At 34.3% G+C, this 20,451-nt stretch overlaps 2 protein-coding genes and 1 long non-coding RNA gene across 3 annotated transcripts; all 3 read left to right on the plus strand.

The window, feature by feature from the left end:
• The first annotated feature begins 701 nt into the window (after nt 1-701).
• Nucleotides 702-5,146, plus strand: LOC108821290 (uncharacterized). The gene is made up of 15 exons (XM_056995765.1): nt 702-799; nt 1,215-1,293; nt 1,462-1,577; nt 1,657-1,707; nt 1,842-1,961; nt 2,081-2,200; nt 2,314-2,461; nt 2,698-2,868; nt 3,288-3,434; nt 3,518-3,624; nt 3,714-3,804; nt 4,004-4,145; nt 4,322-4,490; nt 4,588-4,704; nt 4,789-5,146. Exons 1-15 carry the CDS (start codon nt 702-704, stop codon nt 5,144-5,146), a joined length of 2,034 nt encoding a protein of 677 aa, XP_056851745.1.
• Nucleotides 5,147-5,498: 352 nt separating this feature from the next.
• LOC130500808 (uncharacterized) lies at nt 5,499-10,918 on the plus strand. Its single transcript, XM_056995760.1, has 16 exons — nt 5,499-5,508; nt 5,952-6,111; nt 6,512-6,572; nt 6,788-6,903; nt 7,006-7,056; nt 7,167-7,286; nt 7,486-7,605; nt 7,691-7,838; nt 8,137-8,307; nt 8,500-8,646; nt 8,730-8,836; nt 8,911-9,001; nt 9,430-9,571; nt 9,952-10,120; nt 10,211-10,327; nt 10,401-10,918. Exons 1-16 carry the CDS (start codon nt 5,499-5,501, stop codon nt 10,771-10,773), a joined length of 2,103 nt encoding a protein of 700 aa, XP_056851740.1. The 3' UTR covers nt 10,774-10,918.
• A 272-nt stretch (nt 10,919-11,190) lies between these two features.
• LOC130500807 (uncharacterized) lies at nt 11,191-12,543 on the plus strand. The gene is made up of 5 exons (XR_008939344.1): nt 11,191-11,461; nt 11,563-11,621; nt 11,696-11,803; nt 11,980-12,352; nt 12,431-12,543. It is a non-coding gene; the product is annotated as an uncharacterized LOC130500807 (long non-coding RNA).
• Nucleotides 12,544-20,451: the final 7,908 nt, after the last annotated feature.

Raw genomic sequence — 20,451 nt, forward strand, 5'->3', positions numbered from 1 at the left:
TCCTAAATATGATAAGTATACATATTAAAAATATATTTTGTAAAAGAAATAGTATATATTGGTAAATTAGATTAATTAATGTTTAATGTTTATTAATTATCTTAAATATCATGACATATATATACATATATTAAAGTAAAATTTTAAATGATAATACTAATTAAGTTAATGACTTATCATAAAATAATGGAAAAGATGATAATATTAATTTAAATGACACGTAAATTAGTAAAAATATGGATTAACTTTGTTTCGTAACTAACCATTTATTTCAAAAATTAAAAAGAAACAAATCTGACTATTCCATGTTACCAGTTAGAATAAATAGACTTCTACTTTTGATCTGAGTTATAAAGGATAGGGATCTCCTTTTTTATTAATTAGAGATTGTAATCTATCTTATTACATTGGTAAATCAAATAGGAAAATATAAATATCGTACCAGAGATATAACTTTCTTCAGTGAAGAGGCCTGATCTTCTTCTCCGAGGAATCAAAGCTGCAAAGGAACTCAACAAAACGAAAATTGTGAATTTTTCTAAGTTAAGTACGTGTTTACGATTTAGTTACGTTAAATGTGTAAAGTTCTTTTAAAAGAATGTTAAATGTGTAAATACTAAATAGTTTTAGACCATAGAGTGTCATTTTGGGATATAAAGCATATTGTTTTTGACCTTCTACTTTCTTTGACGGAGAAGGAGATGAGAAACGGAGTTCCGTTAAAGAAGATGGCTCGGTTCATGACTCAAGTTTTTGTTCTGATATCTTTTCTTCAAGGTGTTTACTCCCAAACGTCAGGGTATGTTGTCGTAACCTCTATGCTATCACTAAGTCGGGTCTTTTAACATTTAGATCAAAATACAGTCAAACCTCTATAAATTAAGGACTACACCAAAACTATATTTTTTTATTAATTTATAGAGATTATTAATTTATTGAAATATTAATTGAACCAAAAACTCAATTTGGAACTATAAAATTATATTAATTTATAGAGATATTAATCTATCGATTATTAATTTAAAGAGGTTATACTGTAAAATAGAAAATCACTAAGTCGGGTTCTTACGAACTTATATCTATAACTTATATCTATTAGATTATTGACTGACATACTCTAGTGACTTTATTTTAATTTGAAGGGACAGATGATAAATGTATTTTGTTTAACTGAAATTCTACGTTTTTTAAATTATTTATTTTTCATGTTACAGAAACAAATCTAATATCGGTAAACCGGGACAAAACCTCGCATCTCCCCCGGTTACGCTTAAGAAAATTGGCCTTAACCAAGTACGGTCGAAGTTCTTATTTCATCTTCTCATATTCGGTTGAAATTTGCTATTATAATATTTTATTCCTTTTTATGAAATGTTTATTCTTTTAATATATTTAGAATACTTCGGTCCAAAAAAGAATGTTATACATGAGATTTGTTGCTTACTTTGTTGTTTTATTAAGGTTGTCATTGATAATGGTATCATCCAAGTCACCTTCTCGAATCCATCAGGCTTAATAACCGGAATCAAATATAATGGTATTAACAATGTGTTGAACGGCAAAATCAAGAATCGCGGGTACGATATAAATTTATATAGCTTTTGAGAAAAGTATTACTAATATGTTTCGTATGATATTTATTTATTTATTTTATAGGTATTGGGATGTAGTATGGTATGAACCCGAAAAAGAATCGCAAACAGATTTGTGAGTATTTAAATCTCTCTTCGCATATTTTCGTTCATATAATCCAATCCAAATAATCATCTATTTTACATATATATAATTTATTTCCTTTGTGAACAAAAATATTTTTTTCCTGATAATATTATGTTTAACAGTTTAAAAGGAGAAAAATTTGATATTATAAATCAAACAACTGAGCATGTCGAAATTTCATTTTCAAGAACATGGACTATCACTCGACGTGGTTCGATAGCCCCATTAAACGTTGATAAAAGGTACACCAATTTGCAACAGAAAAAATAGTCACAAGATTGTTTCGGTTAAGTTAAATATAGATTATTCATTTAAATTAATTTAGTTGAAAATATATATTATTCGAATTCTTAAAAAAAAGGTATATTATTCGGAGTGGTGTATCCGGAGTACATATGTATGCTGTGTTAGAGAGGTTAGAAGGTTGGCCGGAAGTGGAGATGGACCAAACCAGAATCGTCTTTAAGCTTGACACAACAAGGTAACAATTATGTATTATTAAAATTTTAATTAATGCTTGATTTCAAAAACATTGTGGCTAATATTTTTTTGGCTGATAATTTTCTTTTCCCTTCTTACAAAACATCTTTTCAGATTCGATTTTATGGCAATATCAGATAATCGGCAGAAAACTATGCCTTCTAATGCAGATCGAGATATCAACGATGGCGTTGCCGCCAGATTGGCTTACAAAGAAGCGGTTCGGTTGAAGAATCCACAAAATCATATGCTTAAAGGACAGGTATATGAATTCGATGCATAATTTTTTTTAATTTTTTTTTCGATGCATAAATTAATATAGTTTAGTTCCTATAAAATCAAACTTCGACTCCACTATGACTACACAATATATATGAACAATGAACCTTAAATGTTTTACACAAAAAAAAAAACAATGAACCTTAAATATTTAAACCAGTCTATGGTAAATATTTTTATAGCAACAAGATAAATGATTGGTTGTGACTTGTGACGCAGGTTGACGATAAGTATATGTACTCGATGGAAGACAAGGACAACAAAGTACATGGTTGGATCTCTTCTAAACAACGTGTGGGCTTCTGGATGATTACTCCCAGTGATGAGTTCCGTACATGTGGGCCCATCAAACAAGATCTCACTTCTCATGTTGGACCCACCGTACTTTCTGTGAGTCCATATTTTCAGTACACAATTTATGTTACAAAAAGGGTTGTGTTATTATTAATTAAAATTAACAAAAATAAGAAAATTTGTTTTCCTTTTCATAAATTTTATGACGTTTTTACTTTGTTTTTTTATATAGGATGTCAAAAAACCTATAATTTTCATAACCTTTTAGTTTTGTTGATTTTAAATAAACTTTTATAAGGAAATTAAAAACGAATAATTTTGATTTCAATGAATATAAAATTTTAAGAAGACTTGAATGATTGAATAAAAATAAAATGCCGATTCAGAGAACTTGAAATCTCCCGTTTGATTTGGAACGTAGAAATTACAAAAACTAAAAGCTGCAGTGAACTTGAAGTATATTTCATTTTGCTTTCTTAATTATTCGGATGTAATTAACAATATTGTGTTTTTAGATGTTTACAAGTATACATTACGTGGGAAAAGAAATTAATACAGCTTATGCAAGCGATGAGCCGTGGAAGAAAATGTTTGGTCCTGTCTTTGTCTATCTCAACTCTGGCTCCTCTAGTGATCTCCTTTGGACCGATGCTAAACGACAGGTTTCGATGTCGTGTGCTTTCAATTTGTTTGAATTATCATGATTATTGTTATTTACATTTGCAATGTTAAATCTTTTGTTTAGATGGCTGAGGAGGTTCAAAGCTGGCCTTATGACTTCGTGAAGTCAGTAGACTACCCTCTTCGCCAACAAAGAGGAACAGTCAAGGGTCAACTATTTGTCATGGACAGGTAAACAAATATATTCTTCAGAATACTCAATTAAATCCAAATGTGTGAAACACTGAATTTTGTAGTTAAGAAAATACTGAATTTTGTAGTTACAAAAGCAAGTCGAAGTTAAACGGGGAATTTGCTTTTGTGGGTTTAGCATTACCTGGTCAAGCTGGTTCATGGCAAACCGAAAACAAGGTAATATGTGTATATATTATTTTGTTTTGATAACCATTGGCATGCCGGCTATATGCTACACTCAGTACATGCAATGAAAACAAATATATTTGTTTTATGCTATATAACGGTTTAATATCTGGACTTGGCAACATGACGATACAGCCAAGACTGATTAATAACGGCTTTTAATAGTTTTAAATTTTAACTATGGACAAAGGGATATCAATTTTGGACACGAGCAGACAAAATGGGGAGGTTCGCTATAGCGAATGTGAGACCAGGAAGTTATAGCCTCTACGCATGGGTCGTCGGATTTATCGGAGACTATAAATACGAGTGCGACATTATCATCACACCAGGTATATTTCATTTATTTGCATACAAAAATGTAACATGTGTGGTAAGTAAACTCCACTTTAGATCGGACAAGCGAAGCATTGATGTCCGTTAGTTCATACATTATTAGCTAATACCAAAATATGTGGTACACAACAAGGGCAAGTTATTTGTTTCATTTGTGTGTTTGTTTGTGTAGGCAAAGAGATAAACGTAGGACCCATCGTGTACGAGCCGCCAAGAAATGGTCCGACGCTGTGGGAAATCGGGGTACCGGATCGGACTGCAGCAGAATTCAATATCCCAGATCCGGATCCAACCCTTTTCACCAAACTTTATCTTAATAACGCAAATCCTTCTCAAGACAGGTACGTATATTAATTAAACACCCGGTTGGATATGATTTACAGTGTACTATGATCATATATACTAAATGGTGTTTTATCTATATATATAACAATACAGATTTAGACAATATGGTCTATGGAATCGTTACAGTGTTTTGTATCCTCGAAAAGATCTTGTTTTTACTACTGGAGTAAGTGACTATAAAAAAGATTGGTTCTATGCACATGTCAACAGGTAAATACTGTATATATATTTGAAGTTCTATATATTTAATATTCACTTAAATCTTTTGATTTTTAAATATTTTTTAAAATACAGATATTCTGGAAAAGAAAAATATCAAGCAACGACATGGAAAATTGTGTTTAATTTAAAAACAGTGATTAAAACAGGAAATTACACACTTCGAATAGCTCTGGCTTCAGCCACAAAAGCGGATTTGTTTGTTCGGGTTAATAAAGCCAATTCCCATCCTATTTTCAAGACCGGGTTAATAGGTCAGGACAACGCGATCGCTAGGCATGGAATTCATGGTCTGTACAGATTATACAGTATCGATGTTCAAAGAAAGTTGCTTAGGGTTGGCGATAATACAGTTTTTCTTACTCAAAATCGGAATACTAGTTTTTTTACAGGTGTTATGTATGATTATCTTCGTTTGGAAGGTCCATATTAAGTATAAAAAAATTTAATAACAATTGAGTGAGTTAATATAGCTTCAAATTTCATGGATATTAATTATACTCCCCTTCTGCTTCATATTAAATATTGTTGTATAGAAAATTTCTGGTTGCAAAACAAATATCATTCTACTATTTTAATGCAGAATTTATTAATTTTATTTTCCAGTTTATTTTTTCATTTGTTGAAATATGAATAAATGTATTAGTAATGATATTTTTATATATAAAATATGTAAAATTAAATATTTTTTTAATTTGTGTGCATAATTCTAAAGTAACAATTATTATAAAACAGAGGTAATAATATATTTTATGGCTACATAAAAAATAGTTACCTTTAAACTTATGGCTAACTGTAGTTAAGATAGGCAGATTCAACTTTTGCTATTTATGGATATCATGGATCGAAAATAAAGGATAAAATTTTTGAACAATATTCAGAAATTCAAAACTCAAAAACATTTGTGGTTGCGCGTAGGTGTTCATCAAATAACCACAAATTTTTCACGTACTTACAGTAAATTTCGCAGTTGTAACCAGTTTTTCTTGATAATAAGTACCCCTCCAACTTGGATCAGAGTTATAAAACATAGTGAGTAAAAACAACAAAAAAAGTGGTAAATCAAAAACAAAAAAAAAATTGTATAAGTGATACAAATTTCTTCAGTGGAGAAGGCTCATCATAAGAATAAAGCTGAAAAGGAACTCAATAAATAGACAAATAGGGAAATCATACAAGAAAATGTACGTATTTATGAATCATTTCTAGTTATCTTAATTAGTGTGTAAATATTTTAGACCATAGAATATCATTTTGGGATAAGAAAGCATATTGTCTGATCTTGTGTTTTCTTTGTTGGCTGAGGTTCAGTGAATTAGTCAAGGAGATGGATCGGGTCATAACTCAGGGTTTTGTTCTGATATTCCTTCTTCAAGGTGTTCATTCCCGAACGTTGCGGTACGTTCTAGTAACTTGTATGTTTTTCACTTAGTCGGGTTCTACGAACTTATGTCTATTAGTTGCCCAAAAAAGAAGATTATCGATTGGCATACGCTAGTGACTTTACCAAAAAAAAAATATTGAAGGGAAAGATACATAATAATTGTGTTTTTTTGGTCGATTTTTTTGTGTTTGTGGAATTATATTTTGTTCTATGTCTCAATCTATTTTTATTTCGTGTTTATCCTCCTTTTATATATAAAAACCCGTGTTTATCCTCAAATTCAGATGTTTGAAGTAATTAAATTATCTCCCCTGTCGTATATACACATAAGTCATTCAAGCGAGCATTTTGAGCATGTTTAATTGGATTTCTCAAATTTTCTTTATTTTTAATTGTTTATTTTTCCAATTACAGAAGCGAATCAAATACTGCAGAATCGGGACAAAAGGTTACGGTTAACACAGCTGGCGAACAAGTATGATCGAAGTTTATATTCTATCTTCTTTTTTCTTTTGGGTCAAAATATTCTATCTTCTAAGTTCTAATACCTGGTTTAAATATACTACTATAATGTTTTATTCCTTTTTGGTAAAAGAATTTATTATTTTGATATATCATAATAGTATAATACGTCGGTCCAAAATAATTGTTATTCATGAGATTTGTTGCTTACTCTGTTGTTTTTTTAAGGTGGTTGTTGATAATGGTATCATCCAACTCACCTTCTCGAATCCAGCCGGCTTAGTAACTGCAATCAAGTATAAGGGCTTTGACAATGTGTTGAACGAAAGAACTAAGAATCGTGTGTACGATAAGTTTCTTTTCTTTTGGTAAAATGTTATATAGCTTTCAGAAAAGTAGTAAAATGTTTCGTTTGATAAATTATTATTGTTATTATATATACACAGGTATTGGGATATAGTATGGTATGAACCAGGACAAGTATCGCAAACAGATTTGTGAGTGTTAAAAACTCTTTTCTTATATTTTTGTTCATATATCATCAGAAAAAAGTTCCCTTTTTGGAAAACATGTGTATTTATTTCCTATTAATATTTTGTTTTAACAGTTTAATAGGAGAAAAGTTCAAGATAATAAGCCAAACAAGTGAGCAAGTCGAAATTTCATTTTCAAAAACATGGGATACCTCTAAACGCGGCTCGACAATTCCACTAAACGTAGATAAAAGGTACATCAATTTTCAAAGAAAAAATGTCACTGTTTTTTTTTCTGATAAAGTTAGATATAGATTCCTTTTTTTCTAACAACCGACTCATTAATAGAAGAACTTACATAATAGGAACACTGTAAAGCAAATCTCTTTTAGCAAGAGCATCAGCTGCGTGCTCTAGCTATAGATTGATTTCAAAATAATTTCCTTTGAACAGATATATTATTCGACGCGGTGTAAGTGGAGTGTATATGTACGGTGTGGTAGAGAGGTTAAAAAGTTGGCCGACGGTAACAATGGACCAAACCAGAATAGTCTACAAGCTTAACGCTACAAAGTAAGTATTATATATGTTTTATTAAAAATCTAATCATTGTGGTTGATAAATTTGTTTTCCTCTCTTACGAATTTTTTTTTTTCAGGTTCGATTATATGGCTGTAGACGATCATCGACAGAATCTAATGCCTTTAGAGGCAGATCGAAATCTTACCGATGGTAGTGCAGCTCCATTGGAATACAAAGAAGCGGTTCGGATGGTAAAACCAAAAAATAAATTATTTAAAGGGCAGGTATATAAAAATCGATCCACAAAATTTGTATAGTTTAATTCATATTAAATCAAGTTTCGACTCCACAATTAATACAAAACTGTATATAAATCTTGAAATATTTTTGAACGCCAACTATATATAATACCGCTAATACTAAACTACATTGAAATCATTTTCATTTGTGTAAAATTGTAAATATACATAGCCATACAAGGAACCATAAATATGCTTTGAAAAATTAATTAAGTCGTTGATACCAAAAAAACAATTAAACAAATCAAATTAAACATTGGATAAGTGATTTGTTGTGACGCAGGTTGACGATAAGTATCTTTACTCGATGGAAAGCAAGGACAACAGACTACATGGTTGGCTCGCTTCAGAACAACGTGTCGGCTTCTGGATTATTACTGCCAGCAACGAGTTCCGTACTTGTGGGCCCGTCAAACAAGAACTCACTTCTCATACTGGACCCACCTTACTTTCTGTAAGTCCATCCTTTCTCAGTTAAGACACAATTTATGTTTATATAAGGTAGTTATTATGAACTATTTCTTTTATAAAAACCCTAATTTAATAAAACAAAAATGATTTAAATAACGTTGATTCATATATATATATATATATATCATTGTATTCTCTTAATTATTCGTATTTAACTAAGAATATTTGGTTTTAGATGTTTACAAGTACACACTATGCTGGAAAAGAAATCAACACAACTTACGCAAGCGGTGAGCCGTGGAAGAAGATGTTTGGTCCTGTCTTTGTTTATCTCAACTCTGCCCCCTCTCCCGATCTCATGTGGACCGATGCTAAACGACAGGTCTTGTTATCGTGTGAATTCAATTAGTTTGAATCATCAGGGTTATTCCTATTTACATTTACAATGTTAAACCAATTGTTTAGTTGGCTGCCGAGGTTAAAAGCTGGCCTTATGAGTTCGTGAAGTCAGAAGATTACCCTCTTCGCCAACAAAGAGGAACAGTCCAGGGTCAACTATCTGTCAAGGACAGGTAAACAAATATTATCTTACATATCTTCTGGATATTCATTTAAATCCAAATGTGTGAAATTCTGATTTTTGTAGTTTCAAAAGCAAGTCGAAGTTAAACGAAGAAATTGCTTTTGTGGGTTTAGCATTACCTGGTGAAGTTGGTTCATGGCAAGCCGAAACCAAGGTATTACATTTTTATTTTTAGTTTAAGTATTGGCATGCCGACTATATGCTATAGGCAGTACTCTTAAGTTTTGATATGAAAATTTTCGATGACTAAAGATATTTAATAATTTCTTGCTATATAACTCGTTATACAACGATTTAATACATGGATTATTAGAGTATTGTTATCGGTAGAACTCTTCCAAGAATCTCTCAATTAATTAGATATAAAGTTTTTAAATAAAGAAAATTGATACCAATCACATCATGACAAATACGCATGAAGATCTCTAATAATAGTCTCTTTCAAAAGACAAGACGGTTTCTGCTCTCTCCTTTTTTTTCTTCTATTTTTCATTTTTTTAATGCAGACCTTTGGTGTAATACCACCATTGTGGATGTTTTCACAGCGCGTTTAATAGTTTAAAATATTAATTTTGGACAAAGGGATATCAATTTTGGACACAAGCAGACAAAACGGGGACGTTCACCATAGCGAATGTGAGACCTGGCACTTATAACCTCTTCGCATGGGTTGCCGGACATATTGGCGACTATAAATACGAGCGTGAAATTACAATTACACCAGGTATATTTAATTTTATTTGCGTACAAATGTGACCTTTTTTTATTTTTTTTAACAAAAACCTTTTATTTGAAAATAAGGGTTACAATTTGGTATGACCGAAGTCATAGAATTTAAGAAATGATACATAGTGAAATGATCATTACATGATTCATAAACAATCTTTGCACTTGCATTGATTGACTTTTAGAAAGATGGATAGTGCTAGTATCTTCCTCAGTTACCTCTTCCTCAGTGATGTTGATTGCATTTGTTACTCCTTGGCTTTAGCTGTTGGTTTTACCGGTCTTTCCAGCAGGATTCTTCTTTCATGTGACTCATGTGTGTAAGTATAGGTCCCTATAGATCCAACTAGAGATAATTCATTTGTTCATTACGTGTAGGTAAGGAAATAAACGTAGGACCCTTAGTGTATGAGCCGCCAAGAAGTGGTCCAACGTTGTGGGAGATCGGTGTACCGGATCGGAGCGCCGCAGAATTCAATATCCCGGATCCGGACCCAGCCCTTATAACCAAACTATATGCTAATCACCCAAATGCTCCTGAAGACAGGTAATATAAATTAAGCACCCGGTCAGAAATGATTCGCAGCATAGTTTTCAAATATATACTAAATGGTGTTTTATCTATGTAATGTTACAGATTTAGACAATATGGTCTATGGGATCGTTACAGTGCAGTGTATCCTAAAGAAGATGTTACTTTTACTGTTGGAGTGAGTGACTATAAAAAAGATTGGTTCTTTGCACATCTCAACAGGTAATATATATTTCCTTTAAAATGTTTTATTTTCACTTAATATATTGATTCGATAATATTTTCTGTTAAACAGAAAAACTGGAGGAAAGAAACTTCAAGCAACGACATGGAAAATTGTTTTTAACTTAAAAGAAGTGTCCCAAAATGGAAATTATACTCTTCGAATGGCTTTGGCTGCAGCCAACACTGCCGATATATTAGTTGAGGTTAACAAACCACCTAGCACCAAACCTATGTTCAGGACTGGGATGGTAGGTCGGGATAACGCGATCGCTAGACATGGAATTCACGGGTTATACAGATTGTTCAATATAGGCGTTCAGACGAATTTGCTCAAGGTTGGTGACAATACGATTTATCTCACTCAAAACCGGGTCACTAGTATTTTTGCAGGTGTTATGTATGATTATCTTCGATTGGAAGGTCCTTCAGGAGCCAAACAATAATCTCTTAAATATAGATAAGTGAGTGATATGAGAGTTTATTTTTTTTATTTTTTTAAATAAGAAGATTTGTTATTAATAATCAATAATTTTTGTAACCAGTGAAATAAATATTTTGACTATTACATGCTTCCAAAGTTAACGAAAATGTTATTCTTCATTTTGTTTTCATCAAGTTATTATATACAATGTTTCTTAACAACAAATAAAATGACAGCATATACATATGTAACTCTTTAGTAATCTATATTATAGTAGGACACTTTACTTTTGTCCAAAAAAAAAGAAAAATAGGACACTTCACTCTCTTCTTAGAGTTCCACATCAGCAATATATGGGTCTCACAAGAAAAAATGATGTTTGCGTTTCAGATGTCGAGTGATTATTTTGTTACGTTCGTTGTAATATATGTCATTTGTATAAACTCATGGCCCAATAAGATAAAAACCAGATATTTAGAACCAAAGTCTCTTCCGTTTATTATCATCCTCTTCAATGGTTGATTTAGGGTTTGACTTGCTTCAGTCTCTTCTGAGAAATATAACGCCGTCACAGATTTTAACAACTTCTCTAAGATGTATGCCTCTGATGCTCCAGTTTCTCAAACCGCCGTTAGCCACACAACGTTTGACGCCCGCCTCCTTAGCTTCTGGGATTTATGAGAATCACTATCCTCTTCCTAGATGAAAAGGTAGCGACCTCTTTTTTCTATCGCCACTGATCTATTGCGTATGTCCTATAGTCAATTATGTAACTCTTGCCAGATATGTTTTTTTATCTTTCCAACTCCAGAACTGTGATCGTCTACTAATCTTTGTGGGACGAGGCTGCCTCAAAGACTTCACCACCAAGTAAGTATTCATACTGTTGTATTCAACGACCTAAATGTCTGATTATCTTATGCAAACATACGTTCTCCATGCAGTTTGGGAGGTACATGAGGTTTTCCCATGTGTTGATATGGAAGGGATTAAGAAAAAGGAATTTGTGTCAATTGGAGATCTAAACATGTTTCTCTAACTCCAACGAGTAGGTATAAGCCAAGCTTTAATAATATATATTTTTATTATAACTTAAAATAGCAGTAATAAATAGCAAATTTATTTTCTTTGTTTAGACATAGGAAGCTGATTTCCTCTATAAAGTTCGGATTGTTTGTGTCCTCTAACAAAATGGATGATCTTTTGTCTCATACACCGGATCCAACAGGAAGTTGCTGTCCCGCCGTTTCAAGAGGTTATGATAGGTTACTCAGATTCAGGGAAAGACGCTGGGAGTCTCTCAGCTGCTTGGGAGCTGTACAAAGCTCAAGAAGAGCTTGTGAAGGTCGCTAAGCAATATGGAGTGAAGCCAACTATGTTTCATGGCCGTGGTGGCATAGTTAGAAGAGGAGGTGGTCCCACTCATCATGCTATATTGTCTCAGCCACCGGACACAGTTAATGGCTCACTCCTGAGTGACAGTTGATCGTGAAGTCATTGAGCAGTCATTGTATGACAAACTTCTTGTCTCGAAAGATTTATGGGCCTTTGGAGAGAAACTCAGAACCAACTTTGAAGAAACCAAGAGCCTCGTGCTCCAGGTAAACAAAAGCAAAAACAGAGTCCTCTGTTTCTTATTCCTTTTACTTTGCAGTGCCATTAAAATCTTTTTGTTGCAGACTCTTGGACACAAAGATCTTCTTGAAGGGTATTGCCGCAGGATTGCAAAACACCGGTTAAATGAGTGGGTCTCTGAGAGAAAGCAGACTTGAGTCTCTTTTCTGTCTTCCCTTTTATAGAATTTTTTTTTTTTTGAATTATACAGAGGTATCCTGGCCCTACCGAAGTGGTCCAGACTAGTCACGTGTTGCCACATGTCGGTCCTCTGTCCCTGGCGATGCCGAAATGTTAATTCCCCAGTGGCCGAGATTCGAACCCAGGTGGCGGAACTCACAGCTGTGAACCCTTTACCAACTGAGCTAGAAGCCCCGGTTCCCTTTTATAGAATAATCTCTTCTTTTTTGAATCGAAAATAACAACTACGTTTAGATTACAGTATATTTTATGTATCCACACCGTTGAGAAAAAGTTTTATTCTTGTCGTTGTATTAAACTAAATACTGCTCTGTTTCTGAGACAGTGATCAATCTTAAACTTTTATCCTTTTGTTCTTTTGCTTATGTTCTGTCTCGCAATACCAGATTCACTTACAGTTTGATATTTTTCCAGACACTTGAGTTTTCATGTCGTCTAAAGTCTAGATTGTGGTCCCTGAACATGTTTAATCGATAGTATGTCGAGGAAAAGACACGGTTTAAAACACACGGCACGTATTTCACCATCATCTATGGCATACAGTTTCTATACTCTACACTTCTAAAGATGTAACAGAGGAGCGAGTGTTAGTCATGTGTCCTAAAACGGTGTCTTCTTGACTAATCATTAGGCATCAATTCTACATTGGAACTTTTACATGAAACTTTTAGAAAAAATTAAACATGTTTAGACCTATTTAGTTATAAGATTTATTAGAATTAGCCATTTCGATCCATAATAAATGTTATATTTACCTGTTTAGATCCATTTGAAGCAAATATTATTTGGAATAAAAACTATAAATTATAAAAAGATTCAGAGTGTTTTTAAAAAAAGCTTAAATTTTTATTCTAAAGTTCAAAAGAAAAGAAAAATGAAAAATGGAAAACTAATTTTGGAAAAGATGATTTTAAAAGATATATTTATTTTTGGGAACTTTTAGTTTTTATTGATTTTTATACAAATTAAATATATTAAGTTAAACATGTTAATAACATCTATGTTAATTTTAAGCAAAACTCCATAGAATAAATGAGCCTTAATCGAACTACCAATTTATAATCTATTAAAATAAGTGGAGCTGATTAGATATTTATTTGACCACAAAAAGAAGATATTTATTTATATTAAAAACTCATTTAAAACCAACCTAGATTATGATCCGCTCTTAAAAGGGCGAGTTTATTTTTTGTTTTCTATTTTTTTAGAAATTTAATTTTTATATTTGTATTTTTAATCATATTTGTGTTTCTGTATTATATTTATTTTAAATAATTAATAAGATGTTTTAATAATTATATTAAAATACTTGGACCATACATATATCAATAGATCATTTTAAAATACTTGGACCGTATATATACCGGTGGTTCCTGTTTTAATAGTATTGATTAGCAAATTTAGTTTAAGAGCAATTGCTTCAGCTGCATTGTTCCAGCTATTAGTGAGAATGAAGGCGAGTAGATAATTTCAAGTATAAGAGTAGCATGCTATGAGAATACCTGAGGCAAAAGCATAGCCACTCTTGCAAAGGTGGATGTGGATTCAAAAATGATGTTGTGCCACTTCATACTCCGCATGCTGCACACAAACCATAAGACTGCAAGTAACTCTGCTTCGGTGCTTCCATTTCAGAGTTTACATTAGAATACAAGTGAGGGAGGCTATGGAAAGAAGTTGAGCCCATATGGTCACGAACAATCCAAGAGGTGACACTCATCTTCCTCATAGCATCCTAAGAACCACCGGTAGTTCATTATTTGCAGCCAACCCCCAACGAGCTGAACATCATTTATCTTCCTTTTTTCAACATCTTCTGAGGGGCTATTGTAGCAAACCCAATGTCAGCCTCTTCCTCTGCCTTTGAAATGATTGAAATGAAATCATATTGGACATTTTCAAAGACTATCGCGTTCCTAGACTTCCATATTTGCCATAGAATCCATGAGAATACTCATTGCAGAAGAAGACTAAAACAATCATTTTAAAAGGAAACAAATACACTAATTCACTTGTATTGCTGTGTCGCAAGAAAAACCATGATTTAATGATTTTCATATGAATAACAATCACATTTTTAATATGACAATGTTCAGTAAGTATTCTAATTGTCTAGATCATGCATATTTTATTTGATTCACGACACCACAAAAAAAAAAAGTTCCCTCATTTATGAGTTATTCTTGGGTTCACCCCCTAGGGTGAACCTCTAGGTTCACCAACCAATAGGATTTAGTTATTTCAAATTTGACATCATTTAAAAAAGGAAATAAAATATTGTCAAATTATATTACGTTTTAAAAATAAAAATAAAGTAAAAATAAATAAAATAAAGTAAAAATAAATAAAATAAAGTAAAAATAAATAAAATAATACTAAAAATAAATATTTTTCAAAAAATAAATTAATACCACAAAAAACACTAATCTCTAAATGTTAAACCCTAAATCCTTTAGTAAACCTTTGGATAAATTATAAAACTTTGATTTAAAAAAAACTATTTATAACACAATTAACAAAAAACTATACCCTAAATCCTAATCCTAAACCCTAAACCCTTGGGTAAACCCTAAACCCTTGGGTAAATCCGAAATTTTTGGATAAATCTTAAAATTTAAGATTTATCCAAAAGTCTAAGATTTAATGTTTGTTGGGAGCGTTAAAAATTTTTTTGAAAATATTTTTTTTTAGATTAAAAAGTTTTTTTTTTAGATTAGTATAATTTTATTTAATTTTTATTTTAAAAGTATAATAGAATTCAATAATATTTTGTTTCCTTTTTTAAAAGATATTGAATCTTAAATGACACAATCCTATTGGTTGGTGAACCTAGAGGTTCACCCTAGGGAGTGAACCCAAGAATAAGTCCTCATTTATTATAAACAAAACTTAGGTTCACCCCCTAAGGTGAACCTCTACATTTACCCACCAATAGGAATTAGTTAATTGAGATTTGATATCTCTTAAAAAAGGAAACCAAGTAATAATGATTCAATGAAATAAAATTATGTTTTTAGATTAATAAAAATAGTAGCAATCATAAAAAAATACATTCTTTTTAATATTGATAAATCCGTCAGAAAATACTAAACCCTAAATCCTAAATTATAAACCCTAAACCCTAAGTTCTAAATACTAAACCCTAAACCCGTAGGGAAAGCCTGAACCCTTGGGCAAATCCTATACCCTAAACCCTTAAATTTAAACCAAACCTTAAATCATGAACTAAATCTTAATCCCTAAACCCTAAATCATAACTTCGAATACTAAACCTTAAATCCTAAATTCCAAAATGGTTTATGGTTTAGGATTAAGAGTATATGATTTAATATTTGTCAAAGAGTTTAGGGTTTAGGGTTTCGTGTTTAGAATTTAAGGTTTAATATTATGGTTTATGATTAAGGGTTTAGGGTTTAAGATTAACGATTTAGGGTATAAAATTTGCCCAAGGGTTCATGCTTTCCTTAAGGGTTTAGGGTTTAGTATTTAGAATTTAGGGTTTAGTATTTAGAATTTAGAGTTTAGGGTTTAGTATTTTTGACGGATTTATCAATACTAAAAAAAAAATATTTTTATAATTGCTACTATTTTTTATTTATCTAAAAACATAATTTTATTTCATTAAATTCTTATTATTTGGTTTCCTTTTTTAAGAGATATCAAATCTCAATTAACTAATTCATGTTGGTGGATGAATGTAGAGATTCACCTTAGGGGGTGAAGGTAAGTTTTGTTCATTTATTATCCCACCTCAATCCTATTACAATACAAAATTTCGAAAATTAAAGACTACGACATATACGGCATCATATTTTATTCTATGTTCTCGTTAACTTCGTTTTCTTATTACACAAAAAAAACTTCGTTTTTCTTTCCTCGTGGTTTTGTTTTAGTTCTTGTTCTATTGAATTCATATGAAAAACATGGAAGCACATATTAATGAAAAAATTTATTTAAATTATCGAAAGAGATATTATTTGATTTTATTACCCCCTAGGACACATTATGAGTTTCATATATCAAGAAAAGACACAATCCACTTGAAGAGCACTTCTTCTCTAGTCAAAGACTCCACTGCCCCTAAGACTAATCGAAACTAAACCGGTTGGTTTCGCCTCAAACCAAAAAGTTAAACCAATATCCATTAAACCAAACCCCAACCCTTGTCTGTTCATTTTCTTTCATTTCCCTAATTCTCGCACTCTATCTTTCTCTCCCAAAGAAGCGGCGGCGACGACGAACCCTAATTCCCGAAGCTCGCCTATCTGTTCGTTCAGTCCCATGATTTACCAGTTTGCCGGTTCCGACTACTCTTAAGTTCTTCTCTAGATATGAAAGGTACGATTCCTTCGACTTTCTGGGTTTTCGATTCCTTCGACTTTCATACATATTTTGAAGTTTTGCTATCGTTTGACTGTCATTATAACAATGTGCTTCCAACCAGAGTCTTTTCTAGGGTTTTTAATTGTCTTTTTTAGGGTTTGTGATCCTGTTTTACTTTTGTTTACTTCCAACCAGAGGCTCACACTGTCTGTCTGTTTTCTTTTGTTTTTGTTCTTAGTTGAGTTCTGTTTTTATACTCACGTACTGGAGATCCATTGTTTTGTAGGGCAAAAGAAGAGTAAACCCGACAAAAGGCTCCCATCCAGGCTCTTCGCGACAGATCGTTTCCCCACCGGTCGACATAACATTTTCTCCAAGCCAGACATTCTACCTTTCATTCAGAATGTCCTAAAGGACACGGACGAGCTGCAGTACATCAAGAACTCTTGCTTCGGAGGGCTGTTTGATCTCCCTGCACGTCAATGTCCTGTCTCCTGCAAACTTATCCACGCCTTTCTCACCAGACAACTTCTTTGCGAGGACAGGCACACCTTGTGGTCAGTTTTTGGAAGCGACGCCGTTCGTTTTGGGCTCCAAGAGTTTGGCACCATCACAGGGTTACCATGTGGTGATTTCCCTGCAGACTACGAGACCGAACTAGAAGACCAGAGCAAAGCCAACAGTGATCCAGACTGGATTAGGCTGCTCGGGAAGAAGAAGTTTGTCACTATTGCTGATCTTCGGCACAGACTCGAGACCGACATAAGGATGCCACGGCGCAAGAAGTTGCAGATAGCGTTGATACTAATCGTCGACGGTGTCCTTATTGCTCATCAGCAGAAGACACGCCCTACTCTGAAGTATGTCAAGATGGTTCAGGATGTGGACGCTTTCTGCCAACACCCCTGGGGCAGAGAATCATTTCTCAAGACCATCAATTGCATGAAACCGCCATTGGATTGCGAAGATCCTGCTGGTGAGCTTGTCAGTCTGCTGAAACAGGAAACATACCGGCTTCAGGGTTTTCCCCTAGCTTTGCAACTCCTTGCATTTCAGGCCGTCCCTAGATTGCAGTCCCTAATCCCAGCCCCCTTAGACACGCTATCAATAAGTGATCTCGAAGAACCCCATCTTCCTGTGAACGCGAACATCAACTACAATGACATTCTACGCGTGGAAGCTGAGCAGGATGTAAGTACTCGAATTACTTTCTCAATTTTTGGTTATTTTTTCAGAACTCAGTAAGCCTGTTAGTTTCATGTCTTGTTGCAGAATATAATCTATATATTTACTGCTGTTAACTTGTCTGATCGTTCTGTTATTTTTTCATTTGTTTATGCAGCTTGCGGTGACCTCTCTGATACCTATCCGCATGCAACCACAACAGGGATGGGGTGTCTGGCCTGGAACCGCAGTTGACGCCCGTGTAACCTACATGGAGAGCCTCATATCGAACAGCCACCCATTCAAGAAGCATCTATGGCCTGGGGGTTTTGGGGGCTGTCCTAAACTGATGTATAAACCTCTGAAGGAGCAACCAGAACCTAGGAGGCATGTTCTGAAACCCACCAAGACCATTATCAAACCATCCTCTTCCCGCAAGCAGAGAAGGATCAGCAACTACTTCCCTAGAACAGCTTCGAATCCCAGCAACACCAACGACCAGATTATCGGATTGTTGACTACGGTTTCCTCCCAGGTCTCAAAACTTCAGAAAGATTTCAAGGCGATGCGGCAGCTGATCAAACGCAAGAAGACACGGAGCCACAACACGCGAACAACTTTTCACAGAGTCATATCGTGTGACCGCAAAGATAATCTTCAATCAAGAGGCTGTCAAACCGAAAACGAAGAACAAATTACAGAGGCTAAAGCACCTACAACAGTACCTTTTCTATCTCTTTTATCTTTAACAACAAAGTATGCTATTACACATAACGAATCTAACTATTATCGTCCACTCGTAGGAATCTCCTACACCTATGGAGGAAGACCTGATTCACTGCAACTCACCTGTTATCAGCCAATACGGAGCTCAGCAATACGGCATACGAGAACACAAATCCCCCGTCCACATGAACCTTGCACACACAGACCTGGAACCAATGGACACTGAACACAACCTTCCTGAACACAAGAGCCCTGCACACAAAGATTCTGAACCCAAGGTAACTGACCTCCGACTTCCTCTCCACAACTCTCCAGAGCCCACTACTTCTGTTCCACCAGTTCCAGAAGGCACTACACCAGTAAAGTCCTTACCACTCGCAGCTTCTCCCTCTGCCACTCCCCCCTGGCTGTACACTCCGGAGTCGCCACCTGTCATATACAAGTCAGAGATCTACACTGCTGCTGATCATCCTAACAGTCCTGCCTTACACCACCTCCTCAATGAAGGTCTTGAAATTTTCGATCTAATAAGTCCTGACGCTTCATCACTTGAAAACCCACGTTACGACACTTCAACGAGAAGAGATGATCAACCTCCACCACATCCTATCACTCCAGATACCTCTCCCACGAAAAGCAGCGGGTTTGAAGAGCATGCGGCCACAGTTAACGCCTTCGCTGCAACTGCTACATCCAGACGGATCTCAATACCTAAACTTAACTTCGACCAGAGTCAGGTACTGATCATTCTTGTCTCTTTACCGTTGTTTAGGCCCATTAGGACACAATGCTTAAGTCCAAAAAATTAAGAGTTCAGGAGGATAATGCGACGGATGATTGTACTGAGCTGAGCGACTCATCGCCAGCAAGGCCGACCCCAATGCATCAGCCTTCCGAAGAGGAAGCGTTGCTCGCAGCTGAGCTGTTTAATTGTACGTCCGTTCCAGCGATTTGCCTCGTTCCCCCCCTCCCAGAGACGATGTGGGAACGATTCGACTCCACTCTCCAAACAAAACAGCATGTGTAAGTGCAATCATTATTTCATTAGTAACGTTATAAATCTATCCGAAGGCCCTAACAGAATTACATTTTGTGTGTCTAATGTCTTTTCACAGGTTGCACATCACTCCCTCTAAATTTGACTTCTCCAACAAATTCGTGCTTGAGATAGCGGAGCCGCAGAAATGGGTTACCACATTTGTAAGTGTCACGCTAAAACCATCTCGATATGTAGTGGATGTTATCATATTGTCTAGTAGCTATTGGAGGTTGTTTAGTTTCAGATGAACACTTATCGCGTATGTTGATAGTTGGATTGTAGGCAACAATTATACAAAAGCATACGGAAGCTTCTTGGGATTTTTGGTGATTGTGTACTTGTAATAGTAGTTCCTGAAAGTTTGTTTTTTTGCTGTTTATCTTCATGCAGCACATGGAGATTTTGATGTACATGCTCGCTGGTAGGCACCGGGTACTGCTTGAGAGGGAGAAGCTTGCGTTCACAACACCATTCCTAACGTCAAGTATTCAGGAGGTGTGGAAGAGGTTCAAACTGATCAGAAGGAAAGACAGATTCAAATGGGAGAAGAACCTCACAGACTTGGTGCTTAAGCCGGGGGGGAAGTGGATGGAGGATGTTGTCACCATATACACCCCAATGATCTGGGGGGAT

The sequence above is a fragment of the Raphanus sativus genome, unplaced genomic scaffold, assembly GCF_000801105.2.
Source record: "Raphanus sativus cultivar WK10039 unplaced genomic scaffold, ASM80110v3 Scaffold0041, whole genome shotgun sequence".
Taxonomy (NCBI): Eukaryota; Viridiplantae; Streptophyta; class Magnoliopsida; order Brassicales; family Brassicaceae; genus Raphanus; species Raphanus sativus.

Bases quoted from the DNA above. Each gene is read 5' to 3' on its own strand.
- LOC108821290 (XM_056995765.1), top strand. From the start codon at position 702: ATGAGAAACGGAGTTCCGTTAAAGAAGATGGCTCGGTTCATGACTCAA. The intron at 1,578-1,656 runs GTACGATATAAA...TTTATTTTATAG, and splicing joins GGCAAAATCAAGAATCGCGG to GTATTGGGATGTAGTATGGT. The intron at 1,962-2,080 runs GTACACCAATTT...CTTAAAAAAAAG, and splicing joins CCATTAAACGTTGATAAAAG to GTATATTATTCGGAGTGGTG.
- LOC130500808 (XM_056995760.1), top strand. The intron at 7,057-7,166 runs GTGAGTGTTAAA...TTGTTTTAACAG, and splicing joins CAAGTATCGCAAACAGATTT to TTTAATAGGAGAAAAGTTCA. The intron at 8,837-8,910 runs GTAAACAAATAT...TGATTTTTGTAG, and splicing joins CAACTATCTGTCAAGGACAG to TTTCAAAAGCAAGTCGAAGT.